The following is a 21,054-nucleotide window of genomic DNA, read 5'->3' as shown; positions in this document are numbered from 1 at the left end:
GCTATTCCATTTAATTGTAATGCAAGGGAGATAATGTAATGTCAGCGCTTGAGCAGGAGAATTCTCCCACGCTGGGATGGCATTCTGATGACAGGCTGGATCGCAGCTGAGCGCTGCCATCCAGCTTGTCATCCTTCAGAGACACTGCAGAGCGCCGGCATTATGTGAACTTCCGATTCCGGTATTCGATATTGTAAAAGTATCGGAACTCAGTATCGGAACTCCGATACAGCGAATATCGGTCGATACCCGATATTTCAGTATCGGAATGCTCAACACTAGTGGTGAGGAATAAGTTGGCCTACATAAGCAGATATATGAAATAAATAAGTTTAGTATGTGTGTTGCCTGCATAATATGAAGGTAAGTTCACGTCTCGGGCACGTCACCATATTTTCGGTTTGAATGCTGTCTGATTCGGCATGTGAAAAAAATTGCACCAAGAAGGTTTTGACTCCAGAAATCGGATAAGACTATTCCATTCAAATCTATGGATGCCATAAAAAAATTCAGATGCCACAGTATAGCATCCGATTTTTACAGATACATTGCTATTCTGTAACATAGGAAACTGCAAATGGTCCAGTAAATGGTTAATAGCTGCTGCTGTATAAAAAGTGGATTGCATATGGACTGCACACGGATGACAAGTGAGAAATGGAAATTTTCACAAGAACCTGCAAGGTGATGCTCAGGGGCAAATTCATAACATATTGTGCAGATTTTGATGCAGATTTACATGTGAAGCACAGTTGATAAAATAGAAAAGGGAATAAAAAAACCCTCTAAACTCACCTTTGAAAATATTTTATTTTAATTTTAAAGGGGTTGTCCAGTCCAAATTGATAAGTCTGTAGTCACTCTGTGTGAAGGCCGACTTATGAATCTCCCCAGTGCACGCACTGTGCGCTTCAGGGATTCGCTAGTTTTAGACCCGGGAACAGGGGGTATGGGTATGAGTTATACATACCCCCAGCCAGTGGGCGCAGCCTCACTCCGTACACTTGCATGAAGTTGAGGCCGCGCACCATCTAGTGACGAGGCCATCTAGTGGGCATGAACTAATGGAGCGAGGCTGTGCCCACTGGCCGGGGGATGTATAACTCATACATACCTTCTGTGCCCGGATCTGAAATCAGCAAATCCCCGCAGCACAAAGCGCTGGGGGGATTCATAAGTCTGCTGTCACACAGAGTGGCTGCACACTTATCGGCTTTGACCGGACAACCCCTTTAAACTACCTGGACTTTTGTATTGTGCTGCAGATTTGGGAGTAATCTGCAGCAAAATTAGCAACAATTAGATTTTTAATTTTCCTCATTGAACTCATTTGGTAACAAATCCATGTCACGCTGTGGATTTGAAAAACAGCACCACCGGGCAGTTTCCACATGAAAAATATTTGCAGCATTTGGAAGAGATTTGTTCAAACCTCATCTATAATACTGCATTTCACTGTTAATTTTTCATCAGAAAATCCAGCAATTCTAATAAGTGTGAAAAAAACGTCCTAATAGCTAATATTTATTGATTAACCCTGCCAGATTGCATTAGACACAAGTTTTTGAGTATATGACTTACCTGGTAAGAGTTGGGCCAGAACGTGCTGATTGCCAGTTCTGCTCGTACCCAGCCTTCTGTCACCATACTGGATACATTCCATACTGGGTTCCCCTGTGGTCCACCATTCACTTTTACATAGACATTCAAAGAACCAGGGCTAGAGCGGCCAGACATATGGTAATGGAAGTCAATGCAGTGAGTGTCATTTTCTTTAAGTACAGGTAGAAGAAGGTGAGCCTTCTGTCCGGTGGCAAATCCTGTGCTGTTAACCAGCATGAATGATCCTAGACAGAAAGAATGAAAGAATAAGTAGTACGGAAACACAAAATGTTACTTTTGGTGTAGAATGAATGTGACAGATGGAAACTAGATAATGAGGGCAGGCTATAGAAATAAGGAAACAGAGGGAAGGAATAAAACATGAGATTTGCTTGGCATTGTCACCTGTAGGGACACTACTGTCCAGTGGGGGCTTCTCCCATGTATTGACCTGCTCCCATGTAAATCCATTAGTACCAAGGGCCACACTGTAACCACAACTGTTGTAATGTTCTTCAAACGTGCACCCACCTAGAACAGAGTCAGAGGCAAAGGTGAGCATAAAAGAAGTATAAGCACTGGAAAGGCAATTTCATCAATTATGGAAAGAAAATATTTTGATTGCTCTTAAATAGTGTTGAGCGATACCTTCCGATATCAGGAAATATCGGATCGGATTGGATCGGGCCGATACCCAAAAAGTATCGGATATCGCCGATTCCGATACCGGAAACCAATGCAAGTCAATGGGACACAAATATCGGAATGAAAATAAACCCTTTCTTTCCTTGTAGGTTAATTCTACATGAAGGAAAACAACTAACAGTAATGTAGAATGTATTTGGGGAGGTGGTTGCCCAAATCGATGGGAACAGTGCTCACAGTGAAACATGAAAAGCCGGCAATTCAGCGGCGGCATATACCGGTACCTGACAATTTAGAACAGAAAGAATAGAGCTTCACACATAGATTACATAGATAGAAACATGTCAGTCACATATATATGAAGTACAGTGACAGTGTTGCTTACTGTACTTGTCATTTAGTGTAAAGGATTTATTTAAAAAATATTAGCGTTTTCATGCACTGTCTCTTTAAAAAAGCCGGCCGGCAATTCAGCATCTGTACCCGACAATTTATAACAGAAAGAATAGAGCATCACACATAGATTAGATAGATAGAAACATGTCAGTCACATATATAATAAGTTCAGTGATAGTGTTGATTACTGTACTTGTCATTTAGTGTTAAAATAAAGGATTTATTAAAAAAAAAATTGGCGCGGGGTTCCCCGTAATTTTAGTCTCTAGCGGAGGTTAAGCAGACGGCTGAGGCAGATGTTTGAAGCCTGGGAAGAAGGTAATACCCACGGAGCTTCCGAGGCTACTAATATCAGCCCCCAGCTGAATACCTAGCCTTTACTAGCTATTAAAATGGGGGACCCCCCCAAAAAAATGATGTGGGGTCCCCCCTATTTTAATAGCTAGCAAAGGCTAGGCAGACAGCTGGGGGCTGATATTAATAGCCCAGGAAGGGTGCCATGAATATTGGCCCCCTCCCAGGCTAGAAACACCAGCCGTCAGCCGCCCCAGAAATGGCGCATCCATAGGATGTGCCAATTCTGGCACTTAGCCTCGCTCTTCCCGCTGCCCTCTAGCGGTGGCAGTGGGGTAATAGGGCTGGGGTTGATGTCAGCTTATAATGCCAGCTGACATCAAGCCCAGGTTAGTAATGGAGAGGCGTCTATAAGACACCCCCATTACTAACCCCATAGTCAAAGTTAAAAAAACACAACACCGAGAATAAAGTCCTTTAATTGAAATAAAGACACAATTCTTTATTGTTCTAAATTAAACAATACTTACCATCACGCCCATTCCAGCTAAAGCCAACGATCTCCTGCAATAAAAGAAAAATAATAAAGCAACATCATCCTTACCTTTCCATGGTTCCCAGGACGGCTTCAGCTCTGCTACATCGAGATGACAGGCTGGACCGCAGCAGAACGCTGCCATCCAGCCTGTCATCCCGCAGACACTAAGAAGCGCAGGCATGCTTGCGCTCCTCAGTGTCTGGCTGTGACGGCATCCAGATGAGCCGACAATGAACTCAGCTCACCTCATGCACGTCACTGACAGCGTGGGAGAATTCTCCTGCGCATGCGGTGAGCGTGAGAGACTCGGCTCATCTGGATGCCGTCACAGCCTGACACTGAGGAGCGCAAGCATGCCTGCGCTTCTCAGTGTCTGCGGGATGACAGGCTGGATGGCAGCGTTCTGCTGCGGTCCAGCCTGTCATCTCGATGTAGCAGAGGTGAAGCTGTCCTGGGAACCATGGAAAGGTAAGGATGATGTTGCTTTATTATTTTTCTTTTATTGCAGGAGATCGTTGGCTTCAGCTGGAATGGGCGTGCTTTATTCTGGGTGTTGTGTTTTTTTTTAAATACTTTACTAGAAATTCATGGCGGTCATGTCTAATATTGGCGTGACCCCATGAATTTCGGGCTTAGGGCCAGCTAATAATGCCTAGCTGGTACTAATCCCTTTATTACCCAGAGAACCACCGCGCTAGGGCCCTGGATGTGTTGGGTACAGCGCCAGAAGATGGCGCTTCTATGAACGCGCCATTTTCCGGGGTGGCTGCGGACTGCAATTTGCAGCGGGTGGGGCCCAGAAAGCTTGGGCCTCCCTGCGCTGCAGATTCCAGCCCCCAGCTGCCTAGTTGTACCTGGCTGGACACAAAAATAGGGCGAAGCCCCACATATTTTTTTTTTTAATTATTTCATGAAATTCATCAAATAATTAAGAAAAAAAGGGCTTCCCTATATTGTTGTGTCCAACCAGGTACAAATAGGCAGCTGGTGGTTGGGGGCAGCCTGTTCCTGCCTGCTGTACCTGGCTGGACACAAATATAGTGCAAAGCCCCACGTCAATTTTTTTTTAATTATTTCTTGAAATAATTAAAAAAAAAGGGCTTCCCTATATTGTTGTGTCCGGCCAGGTACAAATAGGCAGCTGGTGGTTGGGGGCAGCCCGTTCCTGCCTGCTGTACCTGGCTGGACACATATATAGTGCGAAGCCCCACGTCAATTTTTTTTTAATTATTTCATGAATTTCCTGAAATAATTAAAAAAAAATTGACGTGGGGCTTCGCACTATATTTATGTCCAGCCAGGTACAGCAGGCAGGAACGGGCTGCCCCCAACCACCAGCTGCCTATTTGTACCTGGTTGGACGCAACAATATAGGGAAGCCCTTTTTTTCTTTATTATTTCTTGAATTTCATGAAATAATTTAAAAAAAAAAATACGTGGGGCTTCTCCCTATTTTTGTGTCCAGCCAGGTACAACTAGGCAGCTGGGGGCTGGAATCTGCAGCGCAGGGAGGCCCAAGCTTTCTGCCCCCCCCCCCCCCCCCCCGCTGCAAATTGCAGTCTGCAGCCACCCCGGAAAATGGCGCGTTCATAGAAGCGCCATCTTCTGGCGCTGTACCCAACTCATCCAGGACCCTGGTGCGGTGGCTCACTGGGTAATAAAGGGGCTAGGGTGAGCTTGGTATTATCAGCTGGCCCTAAGCCTGAAATTCAAGGGGTCACGCCAATATTAGACATGACCACCATGAATTTCTAGTAAAGTATGTAAAAAAAACACAAACACTCAGAATAAAGTCCTTTAATTGAAATAAACACACAATTCTTTATTGTTCTAAATTAAACAATACTTACCATCACGCCCATTCCAGCTGAAGCCAATGATCTCCTGCAATAAAAGAAAAATAATAAAAAACCAACATCATCCTTAGCTTTCGATGGTTCCCTGGACAGCTCCAGCTCTGCTACATTGAGATGACAGGCTGGATCACAGCAGAAAGCTGCCATCCAGCCTGTCATCCCGCGGACACTGAGAAGCGCAGGCATGCTTACGCTCCTCAGTGTCAGGCTGTGACGGCATCCAGATGAGCCGAGTCTCTCACGCTCACCGCATGCGCAGGAGAATTCTCCCACGCTGTCAGTGACGTGCATGAGGTGAGCTGAGTTCATTGTTGGCTCATCTGGATGCCATCACAGCCAGACACTGAGCAGTGCAAGCATGCCTGCGCTTCTCAATGTCTGCGGGATGACAGGCTGGATGGCAGCTTTCTGCTGCGATCCAGCCTGTCATCTCGATGTAGCAGAGCTGATGCTGTCCTGGGAACCATGGAAAGGTAAGGATGATGTTGCTTTATTATTTTACTTTTATTGCAGGAGATCGTTGGCTTCAGCTGGAATGGGCGTGACGGTAAGTATGGTTTAATTTAGAACATTAAAGAATTGTGTGTTTATTTCAATTAAAGGACTTTATTCTGGGTGTTTCTTTTTTTTAAATACTTTACTAGAAATTCATGGTGGTCATGTCTAATATTGGCGTGACCCCATGAATTTCGGGCCTAGGGCCAGCGGATAATACAAAACTGGCCCTAACCGCTTTATTACCCAGTGAGCCACCGCACCAGGGCCCTGGATGAGCTGGATACAGCGCCAGAAGATGGCGCTTCTATGAACGCGCCATTTCTGGGGTGGCTGCGGACTGCAGTTCACAGCAGGGGGGGCCCACAAAGCTTGGGCCACCCTGCGCTGTGGATTCCAGCCCCCAGCTGCTTAGTTGTACCTGGCTGGACACAAAAATAGGGCGAAGCCCCACGTATTTTTTTTTTTTTTTACTTATTTCATGAAATTCATGAAATAATAATAAAAAAAGGGCTTCCCTATATTGTTGTGTCCGGCCAGGTACAAATAGGCAGCTGGGAGTTGGGGGCAGCCCGTTCCTGGATGCTGTACCTGGCTGGCATACAAAAATATGGCAAAGCCCACGTCAAAATTTTTGGGAAAAATTAATTAAAAAATAAATAATAATTTAGGGACTGCACCTTCATTAACCCCTCAAGTGTCATTTTGTGTTAAAATAAAGGATTTATTAAAAAAAAATTGACGTGGGATCCCCCATAATTTTAGTCTCTAGCGGAGGTTAAGCAGACGGCAGGGGCAGATGTTTGAAGCCTGGGAAGGGGGTAATACTCACGGAGCTTCCCAGGCTGCTAATATCAGCCCCCAGCTGAATACCTAGCCTTTACTAGCTATTAAAATACAGGACCCCCCAAAAAAAATTACATGGGGTCCCCTCTATTTCAATAGCTAGCAAAGGCTAGGCAGACAGCTGGGGGCTGATATTAATAGCCCAGGAAGGGTGCCATGAATATTGGCCCCCTCCCAAGCTAGAAACACCAGCCGTCAGACGCCCCAGAAATGGCGCATCCATAGGATGCGCCAATTCTGGCACTTAGCCTCGCTCTTCCACGCTGCCCTGGTGTGGTGGCAGGGGGTAATAGTGGTGGGGTTCATGTCAGCGCCAGCTGCCATGAAGCCCAGGTTAGTAATGATGGGCTTCTATAAGACACCCCCATTACTAACCTACAAAGTGTTAAAAAGAAAAAACACACACTACACCCAGAAAAAAATAATTTATTTGAAATAAAACACACCATTTTATTTAATTCTTAGTTTACAAAAAAAAAATAGTTACCTGTCCACGTTCCTGCGCTGATCTCCCATGCACAGCTGTCACATCTGGAGATGGTGACAGCTGTGCATGGCTGCTGTAAGCTCACACTGCCGGGAACACGTCCGCTCCCGGCAGCGTGAGCCCCTGACTGAGGTCACTGGAGTGCATTCAGGCAGCGCAGCTCCGGAGACCTCCTTTACGGCACTGCTGTACCGTGGGAATTTCTCACGGTACAGCGGGGCCGTAAAGGAGCTAACTGGAGCAGCGCTGCCTGAACTCCTGTGAACCCGCTTATGCAATGACGGGGCTGCTTTACGGCACTGTCATTCTAGCGGCGGCAGTGGTTCAGAGCGGTCACATTCTATGTGGCCGCTCTAAACTGGAGATCATCGTGGGACACTTGTGGACTACTACGTAGGGGTAAGGATAAGGTTGTGATTTATTATTTTATATTTTATTGCAGGAGATCGATGGCTTCGGGGAATTAGGTGTCTAGGTGAGTATAGATGTAGTTTTTTATTTTTTACTTTATTTTAGGTGGCGATCGGCGGGGACAGGTAATGTATAAACTAATTTATTTTAGGTAACCACTGGCCACCAATGACATGTATTTAAAATTTATTGGGGACCAAAAACAAATATATATGGGGGCCTAAAAAATAAAACACGTATAGGGGCAAAAATAACATATGGGGCAGTTTAAATAGCAGGATCAGGCTGATGGGAACTACTGCTCCCATCAAGCTGATCCTGCTGGCACGAGTGGACGGGGGACAGACATAGGCCGATGGGAGTAGTAGTGTCACATCGGCCTATGTCTGCCTGCACGTATATACCCGCAGACATCGCACAGACACCGCAGACATCGCACAGACACCAATCATGACGGGCTGATGGTCTGGGAGGTGAGGCTTACCTGTGCGGCCGTGGTAATGTTCATGTGAGTTCATGCAGTCAAGCATAAACTCACATGAACCCTCTGAGGGCACCGCGGCTACTTCAAATGAACAGCTGATTGGCATCACCTGATACCTCAGCTGTTCAATTGAAACAACCGGCGGGAAAGCGCAGCACAGAACGGGAAAGTCGGCGGTGAAGTCTTTTCACTGCCAGCTTCCCCGCCTGGGTCCTTCTCTCCCCGCTCCCTGGTCCTGCGCTCCCCGACCGGTCCTAACTTACGATCAGGATGGGGGGAACGGAGGATCGGGGTGGGAGGCTGCAGGGAAGCAGTATGGGGCTGTGTGATTGTTTAAAAGCCGGTGGCTTTTTACCGCCCGCTGGCTTTTAAACAATCAGGAGAATTCTCTCACGCTGGGATGGCATTCTGATGACAGGCTGGATCGCAGCTGAGCGCTGCCATCCAGCTTGTCATCCTTCAGAGACACTGCAGAGTGCAGGCATTATGGGAACTTCCGATTCTGGTATCCGATATTCTAAAAGTATCGGAATTAAGTATCGGAATTCCGATACCGCGAATATCGGCCGATACCCGATATTTCAGTATCGGAATGCTCAACACTACTCTTAAATAAACCTTCTCTTTCTTCTATTTACTTATGTAGAGAAGGACGCATGAAAGCATTGGCTTATCACTGGGAAAGACTAGGAATTGGCTAAAAAAAAATCATTATTTTTGTTTTTATAAGCCACTTTTGTTTTTTTGTCTTGTGGTAGTCGTTGCTGTTTTTAGTGCCAAATTCTTGAAACTAGCCCATGTGGTTCATTAATTTTGTGCAAAGTAAAAAATGGGCTTTATTTTTGTCCTCTTTAGTGTAAAAAAAATCACGTCTTGCAAAATGGTGCAAAAATTGCACCAAATATCTAGCATATTATAAAAAAAACACTCCAACTGGGCACTAGAGTACATAAATCACTCCAACGGGGCTCTAGAGCACATCAATCACTCCAACTGGGCACTAGAGCACATCAATCAATCCAACTGGGCACTAGAGCACATCAATCACTTCAACGGGGCACTGGAGTACATCAATCACTCCAACGGGGCACTAGAGTACATAAATCGCTCCAACGGGGCACTAGAGCACATCAATCACTCCAACGGGGCACTAGAGCACATCAATCACTCCAACGGGGCACTAGAGCACATCAATCAATCCAACTGGGCACTAGAGCACATCAATCACTCCAACAGGGCACTAGAGTACATCAATCACTCCAACGGGGCACTAGAGTACATAAATCGCTCCAACGGGGCACTAGAGCACATCAATCACTCCAACGGGGCACTAGAGTACATCAATCACTCCAACGGGGCACTAGAGTACATAAATCGCTCCAGCTGGGCACTAGAGTACATCAATCACTCCAACGGGGCACTAGAGTACATAAATCGCTCCAACGGGGCACTAGAGCACATCAATCACTCCAACGGGGCACTAGAGTACATCAATCACTCCAACGGGGCACTAGAGCACATCAATCACTCCAACTGGGCACTAGAGTACATCAATCACTCCAACGGGGCACTAGAGCACATCAATCACTCCAACGGGGCACTACAGTACATCAATCACTCCAACGGGGCACTAGAGCACAACAATCACTCCAACAGGGCACTAGAGCACATCAATCACTCCAATGGGGCACTAGAGCACATCAATTACTCCAACTGGGCACTACAGTACATCAATCACTCCAACGGGGCACTAGAGCACATCAATCACTCCAACGGGACACTAGAGCACATTAGCAACAAGTAGTGTGACTTTTTGAAAAATTGCAGTTGATGAATAAGCTGAAATGATCTGGAAAATAAAAACCCTGCTCACAATGCGAATGTAAAAAACATCACATATAAAATAGGTTTTAAAACAGGCACAAATGAAAAGAAGAATTAGGTGAAAATGAAAAGTAGTCAAAAAACACCAAAACCTAGACAAAAAACATGCTAATATGGCTAATTAATGTAGATAGAGTATCAAGGATCTGACTAATTTTGACCATATTTTGTGAGTTGATACCTTTTGCACATTTCGAAACAGGTCAGGAGTTAAAGGGGTATTCCCATCTCCAAGATCCTATTCCAATATGTAGTAGGTGTAGTAATAATGTTATTAGCAAATACCTCCAATTAGAAATCTAGTACAATTCTTCTGATTTGCTATGCTGCTTTTTCCATGTGCAGGGCATTAGAGTAGCTTAGGTATCCATGGTTATGACCACTCATAAAGTGACAGTTTGTAAGTTAGTTGCTAGGGGTCGTAGCCATGGATACCTAAGCTACTGCAATGCCATGTACATGGAGTAAGCGGCATAGGTTATCAGGAGAACTATCCTACATTTCTAATTGGAGGTATTTGCTAATATTATTATTATTTCACTTACTACATATTGGGATAGGATATTTGAGATGGGCATACTCATTTTAGTCTATAATATATAATCAATAATGTTATATAGGGTTAACAAAATCTTAACAAGTCTAATATTCACTCATTTATAAACAAAATTATTCACCCGCACTCTTAACTTTGTAAATTAAAATATTAAATACACGATTTTTTTAATTGCATTACTGCTCGATAGAGCACAGAGTTGTACACATTTTGATCAAATTTTGTGAGCCCATCTGCCAGTGACAAAAACAAGCTCTTAAGATGAGACCTTACACTTAAACCCCCCATACATTTCAGATAGCTGTAGGCCGACTGTACCATACACCGGAGCGCTCGCTCTGCCCGTACAGATTAGACTGTCTGTGAAATCCAACGATATCGTCGGGTTTGTCCGACGTTGGTCTAAATTATATGAGGGCCTTAATGTTCCTCATACACAATATATAGCTGTCGGACAAATAATGGTTCGGCCAATCGTTTGGCAGCAGTTATCCTTATCATCTCCTCTATACATAGGAGAGTTCGGCCCTCCCATGTTCTCTATGAGAGAGCAATTGCTTATCTGGCTGAGAGCAAAAGGATTGGCACTCCCTCCGAAGTCAGATATCCTAGATCTTCTCCCCCGACATCATCTGTCAGGTGAAAGTCAGTCACATTAGACTTTCGAACGAGTCTGTCTATAACAGAGTTACCTCCCCTGTGCCAAAGACGTTATATCTAAATTAATGGTGTTATGTCACTACTCCCTTATTAGAACAAGCTTTCAGCAGCATTGGAAAAGAACCCTGCCCAACAGAGTAACTCAAGTTGGGCTCCTTTGCGAAAGCAGTAATCTGTCCCCAACCAACCATGTACCATTTATATTAGTTTATTTTTTTACCCCCTCAGGCAGTAGTCCTGTTGGCTCTGTTTGTTTTATTTTGGCTTTCTGTTGTTAGTTGGTCATTGACTACAATGGGCTACATGACCTCCAAAAAACCACAAAATGCAGAACAGAAAGGAGTTACAGCTCTTAAAACCTCACTAATTGTATATGGATGCCATATTCCAGCACTATGACGTCAAGGTCTCATAACGTGTGATAACCAATTTAATCCTTTATGTACCATCTATGTTTTGTGATAGCACAACCAAATGGCATGTAATCTACATTAAGATTGAAAAGGCCCTTTCCCTGCCTGTACATACAAGGTAATGGCTCTGGCAGTAGCAATTTCTAAGATATATGTAATGAGGATGGGGAGAACAATATTTAGTATGAAAGATTACAGCTAAAAAGTCGAGTTAAATAGAGATAAAGCAGAAAAATTAGGCCAGGAGGACATTTCTGCAAGCTCAGCAGTGAAAGAATGTGACCTGGAGAAAAGGCAAAGAGTCCATAAACTGCACAGAATTATGAGAAAAATATATGGGATGAATAGCAATAAATAGAAGGGATATATTACCTAGAAAAGGAAGGGAAGGAAAGGAGAAATCTCGGAATTCGAATACAAGAAAAAAAAAAAACAATTTGAGAACATGTTCCAAGTAATGGATTGTTTAGGCACGGAGCAGAAATTAACATGAAGGCCTGATTCATAATTGCATTTGAACCTTTTTCTGTTTCGTTTTTGGTGTTTTTTACCTGTTTAACATTTGCACCTAATTCTTCCTTTGATTTATGCCCTTCTTAGAAACTTTTTTATGTATGTTAATATTTTTTTCTTAAGTTTGTCATCGCCGGTTCGTATTGAGGTTTCTAGATGTTTCTGCCTGATTCATAATTTTCCGGTTTGAAAAATTGCAAAATTTTGTGCAAATGTGTTCTAGTTCATCCCCCAACCCCAAAATGATTTTATGATCAAATGATCAAATCAGCTGTTATGTGCCTGAAAAGATGCGGGCTCAGTGCCGGAGCCTGCATCAAATGCCTGGACACGACCTATGACATATCTATGCATCAAAGGCAGTGAAGGGGTTAAAGAAGCACTCCCATCACAGTTTTTATCCTCCTAATGTATTGTAATCATGATATTATATAGCACTGTGTACTTACAATTGCTCATTTTGCCTTCTCCCCAGCTAATTCTTCTCTTTTCCATTAGATCTATGACATCACATGATTAAAAACTGACTAGCTGAATCTTCTAAGCTCTATGTAGAAACAGGAGGTCAATTTTCCCTGTGTGAGTCATAGGTCACTGCAAAAGTCCCTGACAGGGGGAGGCGCAGAGCAGCTGGGTCAGGAGTTGAAGAGAGGAATCATTTATACAGGGACAATAGACTTCCTATTTCTACATAGAGCAGAGAAAAGAGAATAAATAACTGGGTAGAAAGGCAAAATGAGCAATTGTAAGTACACAGTGCTATATAACATGATGACTGCAATATATTAAGAGGCTAACAACTTTGATGGGAGAAGTGCTTCTTTAAAAAACTCACAAAAGATGAATCATGGCCAAGGTATATATGGACTAGGTTATCGACTCTGCTTTCAGTCTGTCACTAGTTATAATTATCCTTAGTGTCATAGGCTATAACAATAGAAAGAACCCATTGATTAGTGTGTGGTGCTACTTCTAAAAAAAAGCAGCCATGTTTTCCTAACGCTATGGTAATAACTTATGTCAATGTAAATTATCCATAGGCATGCCTGGCTTATTCACCTCTCCACATTCAGAACACAAGCATGCCCAACCAAGCTGAGAGTGCATGTGTACAGGGGTGTCATGTGAGAGAGCTGATTGGCCTTCTATAGAGAGGTGAACCTTCCTTTCCAGAGTTACATTAGTTTTATCAGTTATGGTAGCATTAAACCAAATACTCAGCGCCGCAGTTTCATCGCCCCTTGGTAGCGCACCACCAATAAAAGCCTTTGATGGATCTAATTATGTGCTATGTATTAAGCAAGGTCAAGGCATTGAGACAACAAGATAAATGTTTCTTATGTCATTTCCTATTACTTTCATTGCAACTAGTACAATTCAGTAGAAAACAACAGAAAGCAATATCTACCGTATCTGTAACAATGGAACATTGTTGCTTCTTGACTCAAATTAGAACTAGAGTTTCTGCAGCCATTCAGGTGCTATGAAAGATTTATCATAGTTTCTGGGGCATATTGAGAAATCGTTCACCTCACAAGTTGATATCTTATGTGAGACTTTAAGCACGTCTTTATAGAAGTTCTCTCTGGTACACCGTCTTTCATCCAAATGAAATGCAGGCTCATCAAATTTCTGTGGTTCTCACCATCCCTAGAGGTTTGTCAGACAATTTACCTGAGGGTATGAAATGGAGTCTTACACACGCAACATGAGATGTTGCTAGATGAATTTTGGTACTGAACATGATGTGCACATTCTTAAGATGATATTGCCTGCTCCAGACCCATTAGCAGCCAGGCTTTATCCTTATTGAATATTGACTTTCCACATGTAGGAAAATTCAGTATAAAATACAGAAATTGGCTATTTTACTCTAATTTTTAACTCAATCTGAGCATTCAGTTAAGCTGTATCTCACTCTTTGCAAGGTGACTACCAGACACATAGTGGATGGGAGATATGTATCACAAAGGTGGATGTCCTCTGTGATATAAATCTGGAGTAATGCTCAGGTACAAATAGTACTAAGGGGGGTTAATAGGCTGCTCACCATATCTCCACTTCTGGGTGTCGTTCACATGGTAAAATGGGATCTGTTTATCTGACACATAGTTCTGTGTATGGAGGTGTGAAGACATCCTGGATTATGTGGCTTTGCAAAAGGACTAGAAGCTGGACTCTAAGCCAAGTGGGCGAACCCGCACTATTGTATGGACTGTTTACTTTGTTTCACTTTATGCTGGACAAGGGCTGCATTTAAGTTTTCTTGTGATGCGGTTTATGAGGACTGAAATAAACCAGCAGGACTTTAAATAGAAACGGTTCATGTGATACTTCATATTGCTCCGAGTAGCATTCTTACACTCTATATGACAAAGGTATTCAGAAGAGAGACCATAAGTAAGGATTGTGACATTTCACTGAAAGACCAATATGGTAAAATGAAAGTTCCAAGCTTTAGATATCCATATAAAAACTTTATCCTTAAAGGGGTTTCCAGGTACAGAGTTTTATAATTTCATTTAAATGTATTCCTGAAATGCAGCATATCACTAATTGGCTTCTACTCATGATCCGTTCAAACCCTGAGAACAACTATTTCCTGTCTGAGCTTTGGGCGGATCGTTAATAAGTGGAGAGGAGTAGTGTTAAGCGAGTATGTATCAAGGACCTTCCATTGAAGGCGCTGCATTCTTCAAAGACAGAGCCAGGGGTGTACTCAAAGGTGAGGTTGTCCCATATCAAAGAATAAAATAAAGTCCCTTTTCTATTGATTGGTTAAATCTACCAGAGCTCTTACTGGAGGAAATTGTGTCCAAACCGCTTACCATTGTTTTTAATGCCCCAGACCCTTTTTTGGTAATGTTGTGGGCCATTGGAGAGAGAATCCTTGAACATGTTACCACCTCTTAATAACTTACAGGATTCAGCTAATCTGCACAGGGCTCCTTCTCTCCAATGGTCCCATATTTTACACATGCCCTTGGAATTGAGAAGTGGTCCAATTTAAAGTCCACATGAACATGAGGATATAATAAAATTATACAAAGCTCACATACTGCTAGGCCAGAAAGCAAATACATGAGCTGAATGCCACCTATAAAATGCTGTTAGATAATTTGGCAACTATACAATGTCCTTGCCTCTGGAGACATACAACATACAAAACTGCCATTTAATGCAGAATTGTAATGAATGACCTGCATAACAGACATTAATAATGAGGCATAATATTCCCAAATGAACAGCACTTACATTTCACTAAGTAAAGTTAATGATTCTGAGACAGAGCCTCAGATGTAAGACACGGCATCAGCAGGTAATCTTATTAAATAAATTATTTGTGAAATCATGATGCACAGCATGGAACAACATAGATCAGTCATTGCATCCTTCACACCATGCTGGGACGACTTTCATTCTGAGTTCAGTTATGTAGATCTCCAAGATCTGTCCAAAAATACTAAAGCTTTTTAAAATTGCTTCTCCATCTGTCACGGATAGCAATGATGAGACTATAGTTAATGACTAAGTGGTATACGTTTATTAAGAGCTGTCGGTGTGGTAACACAACACGTCTAATCAAAAAGTAATTTGCATTTATGTGTAACTAGGAAAAACCTACAGCTGCTGTCAGGTAAAATCCATGTACCAGCTTAGAGTTTAGTGCCTCAAAATGTAGTATTGTGTATGATGAACACTCAGGGGATTTCTATCCATCATGAAAATTTGGCCATGTATTTAAATCAGAAGTTAAACCTGGAACCAAAGTTTAGTCCTTATGTTTGTTTCACTTACATTGATATTAACATCTTTATGTTTTCTTGTGGCCACCATTTTTGGAGAGGTGTCAACCATGTTTCCAGCAGACAAAGTTCTAGTTTGCCACTTTACTTTGAAGACTACAGTGTTAAAGGTGTTGTCCACTACTCGGAAAATCCCTTCTCAATTGCTATGTTCTCCCATGTAAAATACAAAACAGCCAATACTCACCTCTGGAGCTGGCACCCTTCCTGTGACATCAGCACTTCGGATGAAACAGACACCCAGAAGAAGTGAGATCTGCTTCTGATCTCTGACTTCCTCCAGATATGTTACATCCAAAGGAAGTGAGAGTGAATCTGCGACTGATTGTCTACAGGACTCACAAGCCATTACCAAGTCACATGAGCCCTGGGAGACCAGGCACCGACATCGCAGGAACAGAGTCGGCAATGTAGGGGAATATAGGCTGCTTTTATTGTATATAGGGGATTATAGCATTTGAAAATGGTTTGTATGCGTAGTGGACACCCAACCACGTTAAAATGGTTGTCCAGGACTTTAACATTTATGATCTATCCATAGGATATATCTTCAATGTCTGATCGGCGGGGGTGCAATACCTGGCACTCCCCCCCCCCCCGCTGAACTGCACAGCTCCATCGACTGTAGAGTGGCTGCGGACGGGTACTCCCATTCAAATCAATAGAGGCAGGATGTGCAGTAACTGGCCATGGCAACTGTTCCGCCAACAGTGCTGTGTTGTGCAGCTCCGCAACTGAGCGGTCCGACTGACACAGGGAACAGCTGATCGGCAGGGGTGCAACACCCAGCCTAAGAATAGCCTGTCAATGTTAAAGTCCCAGACAACCTTTTTAAAGAGCATAGGAGACCATCTCCCTAGATAAGTCTTTGCATCAACTAATTGTATATTTTTTGGTGCCGTTTTGCCCTTTGCACCTCTTCATATAGGCTGTCTTACTGTATATCTAGCACTATCTGTAACCCCCTAGGATGTAACTAACCTATTAATATGGGCATACAGGTGATAGAATTGTAAAACTATTCATACATGTATGCCTCATATTAATGGTTTTGATGTTTTGAAATCTTAGATCATAATTTATGGTAATGATCCCTTGAGCGCCCCGGGCCCGTAACAAATCCCCACCTCCTCTCCTTATTATCATAGTGCTCCCCTCCCCTGCATGTCACAGTGTCCTGTTGCGACGCTGTAATCTCGCATTGAAATCCCTCCATGATCCTCCCTCCAAGGACCCTCCATGACTCACCAGCACCTGCGCAGAAGATCACAGAGCAGTGTATTCTATGATGTTCTGCACAGGTGTGTCACTGCCGCCACCTGCGCAGAAGATCAAGGAATACACTAGTCTGTGATCTTCTGTGCTGGCGCCGGTGAGTCATGGAGACTCGTGGAGAGAGGGAGGATCGTGAAGGGATTTCAGCACGCAGGCGCAAGATTACAGCATCGCAACAGGACACTGATGTGCAGGGGAGGGGAGTACTATGATAATAAAGAGAGGAGGTGAGAATTCGTTAGGCTGCGGGGCGCTAAAGTGATCCCAGGGGGTGACAGACTCCCTTTAAAGTTATAGACATACTTTCACAAGGACCTGGACCGGTATCAGTAACTGGAACCATTACTCTTAAGTCATTGCAGATCACAGAGAAAGTCATGGGCCAGAGATTTTATGGCATCATAGAACACTGGACTAGATATAATATAATGCTAAGTACACACGTCTTCTAGGTGTTAAAATTTGACCCAACTCTAGGCTAAAAGCTTATTTTTAATTTGCCTCAAGTTACGAACCAATGACAGTACCATAAATGTTGGTTCATGCATTAGTCATAATGTTTATTGGGCACGTGTATATTTAATGCCAAAAATGAGAATGGAATCAGTCACTAATTTGTGTATATACATGTTAGCTAAACTGGTCAATTCAAACAGTTCAAGTTAAGCTCAACACCAACAAAGAGTGGCCATATGGCAGCTATTTTTCAGCCAAATGTTAAAAACACAAACATTAGCCTCAGGACAATCTGACTTTGCCAACATCTAAATAGCTTGATGGATAAATGAGCTCGGACTCCCTCTACTGTCACTGGCTCCAACATTTTGGTTATCATCATCTTTTTGTCATCTTCAACGGGTCTTTGAAAGCAGCTGGTAGTGAATTTGGCAGATAGTGAGCATGGAGACCATTTCAGCTTATATGGCATTTGATGGAACAACCTGTGCGTAATGGGATGTACTTTGTTATTATAGGACAAATTCCTACCTTCAAGTATGTCTTTTGAGTTTATGGACAAAATATAATCTGTGTGAATATATTTAAGGGTCATTTTGTAGGAATAATTCAATGAGGAATGAAATAGTAAGGGAAAATAAGTATAATATTTTGTCCATATTTCTTTACAGAGACAGAGCATATGTTTTATGTCTATTCCGTAATTGGCATATTTTCTTTTTGCTAAAAATCTTGTTGTTTCCTCAAGTCCTTAAACTGTATGTGGAGGTGAATTGCAATGTTTGTTTGCAGCATAACAGCTTGTGTTAGCAGGAGAAGACAATTAAATACTGGTAAAGATAAAAAATGACTTATGCTCTCCCAGAGATGTGATAGCGATTTCTATGCATCCTTGAACATTGCAAGTAAAAAAATACAATACTCAGGGCTTAACGGCTGGATAATATTATGATCTGTACCTATTACCAGTGCAGCTTCTGTTTATCTCATCGCAAGTAAGCTGTAATGACAATGGAAATGGAGTCTGACCCCATATTCCAGTTTTCTTTATTTAAGTTGACAGTCTTAGTGTATATGTAGCAAAAACTGAAGCGATACATCAAAAAACAGCCAGGCACACAGCCATGTGTAAAAATAATGTATCATCTTTATTTTAAAAAAAATTCAAATGCAAGGATAAATACAAACATTTAAAACACTTAAAAAAATATTCCATACCATTAATGCAAATAAGTGATGGTTTCCTGTATCCACCCTCCCCAAAAATAAAAGACGAGGGTCAAAAAATGTATGGCTCCTCTCTTGTTCAGAATCTTGCAAGTTATAAGATAAGTTATGCAAACACTGAAACACTGAAATAAAGCGCTAGTAAAAAAATAGTCACCGCTAACATACAAATCAAAGTGCAAGTGCAAATAAATATACATACAGAATAAAAGCCAATCAGCTGATAAAATGTAATGTAATCCAGTATAACAAAGGAAAAACTCATTATAAATGAGCATCTAAACACAATTCAAAAGGAATAATATGAGAAAATACTTATGTAAGAATTGAAAGGAAACCAAGGAAATAGGTGGGATGTGAGGCAAGCAAGGGGGAAGGGGAGAAGTGAATATAATGAGGGTGGAGAGGGGTGGGGATAGTACAGTTAGATCGTTAGAGAAGAATAGGATGCTAAATAACACCAAAGTTTTATCTTGCATGCTGACCAACGCAAGAAGCCTGACCAATAAGGCGGATGAGCTGCGGGCGCTTATATCGGAGGAGAGGTATGACATCGTAGGTATAACAGAGACTTGGTTAGACGATAGCTACGACTGGGCGGTAAATTTATTAGATTATACTTTATTTAGAAGGGACCGGAAACAGGGGAAAGGCGGAGGAGTCTGCTTATATGTAAAGTCATGTCTAAAGCCCAGACTAAGGGAAGATATAGGAGAGGGAGAAGAGGGGGTCGAGTCCATGTGGGTAGAGATAGAGGGGGCAAAAAATAATAATAAAATATTACTGGGGGTCTGCTATAAGCCACCCAATATAACAGAGGAGAATGAGAATCTGCTATTAGGACAAATAGACAAAGTAGCAAAACATAATGAAGTGATTGTAATGGGGGATTTCAACTACCCGGATATTGACTGGGAAACAGAAACCTGTAGATCTCAGAAAGGAAAAAGGTTCTTGACAAATATTAAGGATAATTATCTCTCCCAACTAGTGCAGGAACCAACGAGAGGGAAGGCCGTGTTGGACTTAATATTGACTAATAGGCCTGATAGAATAACTGAGGTACAGATAGGGGGGCACCTAGGTAATAGCGATCATAATATTATCGATTTCAAAATGCCCTTCAGTAGGGTTATCAATAAGGGAACAACAAAAACATTAAACTTTAGGAGGGCGAAGTTTGATCAGCTGATAGAAAACCTCCAACTTATTGACTGGGACAAAGTTCTTAATCAAAGGAATACGAATAGTAAATGGGAAACCTTCAAAAGAATTCTGAATACTCAGTGCGAGAGGTATATACCGTATGGGAATAAAAGGGCCAGAAATAAGAGGAAACCAATATGGTTGAACAAGAACATAAAAGGGGCGTTAAATAGCAAAAAAGAGGCATTCAAGAGGTTAAAACAGGAAAACAGTAAGGAGGCACTAAAGTGTTACAAGGAAAAAACGAGAACCTGCAAAAAACAAATAAAAATAGCGAAGGAGGAAACAGAGAGACGTATTGCTAGGGAAAGTAGATCAAATCCCAAACTGTTCTTTACGTATATAAATAGTAAAAGCATTAAATCGGATAATATTGGACCGATAAAAAGTGATGAAGGCAAAATCATAGAGAAAGATGAGGATAAAGCTAATCTATTAAATAATTTTTTTTCGACAACTTTCACAAAGGAAATAGAACTAACAGGCGAAATGAGAAGTGACAAGCTAAATCCTCCACTAAGTATGACAAATCTAACCCAAGTTGGGGTACAGAAACGCCTCAGTAACATTAAAATAAACAAATCACCAGGACCTGATGGCATACACCCACGGGTACTAAGGGAACTAAGTAATGTGATAGACAGACCGTTATATCTTATATTTAAGGACTCTGTTGAGACTGGGTCTGTACCACTTGATTGGCGACAGGTGAATGTAGTGCCAATATTCAAAAAGGGAGCAAAAAGTGACGCCGGAAACTATCGGCCGGTGAGTCTGACGTCCGTTGTGGGCAAAATTTTTGAAAGCTTCATTAAAGAGGCAATTACGGAGCATCTTGATGCTAATAATCTTTTAACCCCGAACCAACATGGATTCATGAGGAATCGCTCCTGCCAAACAAACCTGATTGACTTCTACGAGGAGGTTAGCTCTCGATTAGATCAGGGGGAACCAGTGGATGTCGTGTATCTCGACTTCTCAAAAGCGTTCGATAGCGTGCCACA

At 42.3% G+C, this 21,054-nt stretch overlaps 1 protein-coding gene across 4 annotated transcripts in view; it reads right to left on the bottom strand.

The window, feature by feature from the left end:
- Nucleotides 1-21,054, bottom strand: part of PTPRT (protein tyrosine phosphatase receptor type T) — a 526,727-nt gene that overhangs the window by 329,620 nt on the left and 176,053 nt on the right. For 3 of the 4 annotated variants that reach the window (XM_073683800.1, XM_073683802.1, XM_073683803.1), the window contains exons 2-3: nucleotides 2,008-2,133; nucleotides 1,582-1,847 (exon numbers count right to left, since the gene is read on the bottom strand). In XM_073683800.1, coding sequence (XP_073539901.1) covers nucleotides 1,582-1,847; nucleotides 2,008-2,133 — 392 coding nt within the window. Of the gene's footprint in view, nucleotides 1-1,581; nucleotides 1,848-2,007; nucleotides 2,165-21,054 lie in introns of those variants that run through there. The other variant, XM_073683801.1, reaches the window with a different exon arrangement.

This window comes from Phyllobates terribilis, unplaced genomic scaffold, assembly GCF_046119375.1.
Source record: "Phyllobates terribilis strain yellow unplaced genomic scaffold, ASM4611937v1 Scaffold_5__5_contigs__length_657084704, whole genome shotgun sequence".
In the NCBI taxonomy this organism is placed as follows: Eukaryota; Metazoa; Chordata; class Amphibia; order Anura; family Dendrobatidae; genus Phyllobates; species Phyllobates terribilis.
This window is presented reverse-complemented; position numbering and strand designations above follow the sequence as displayed.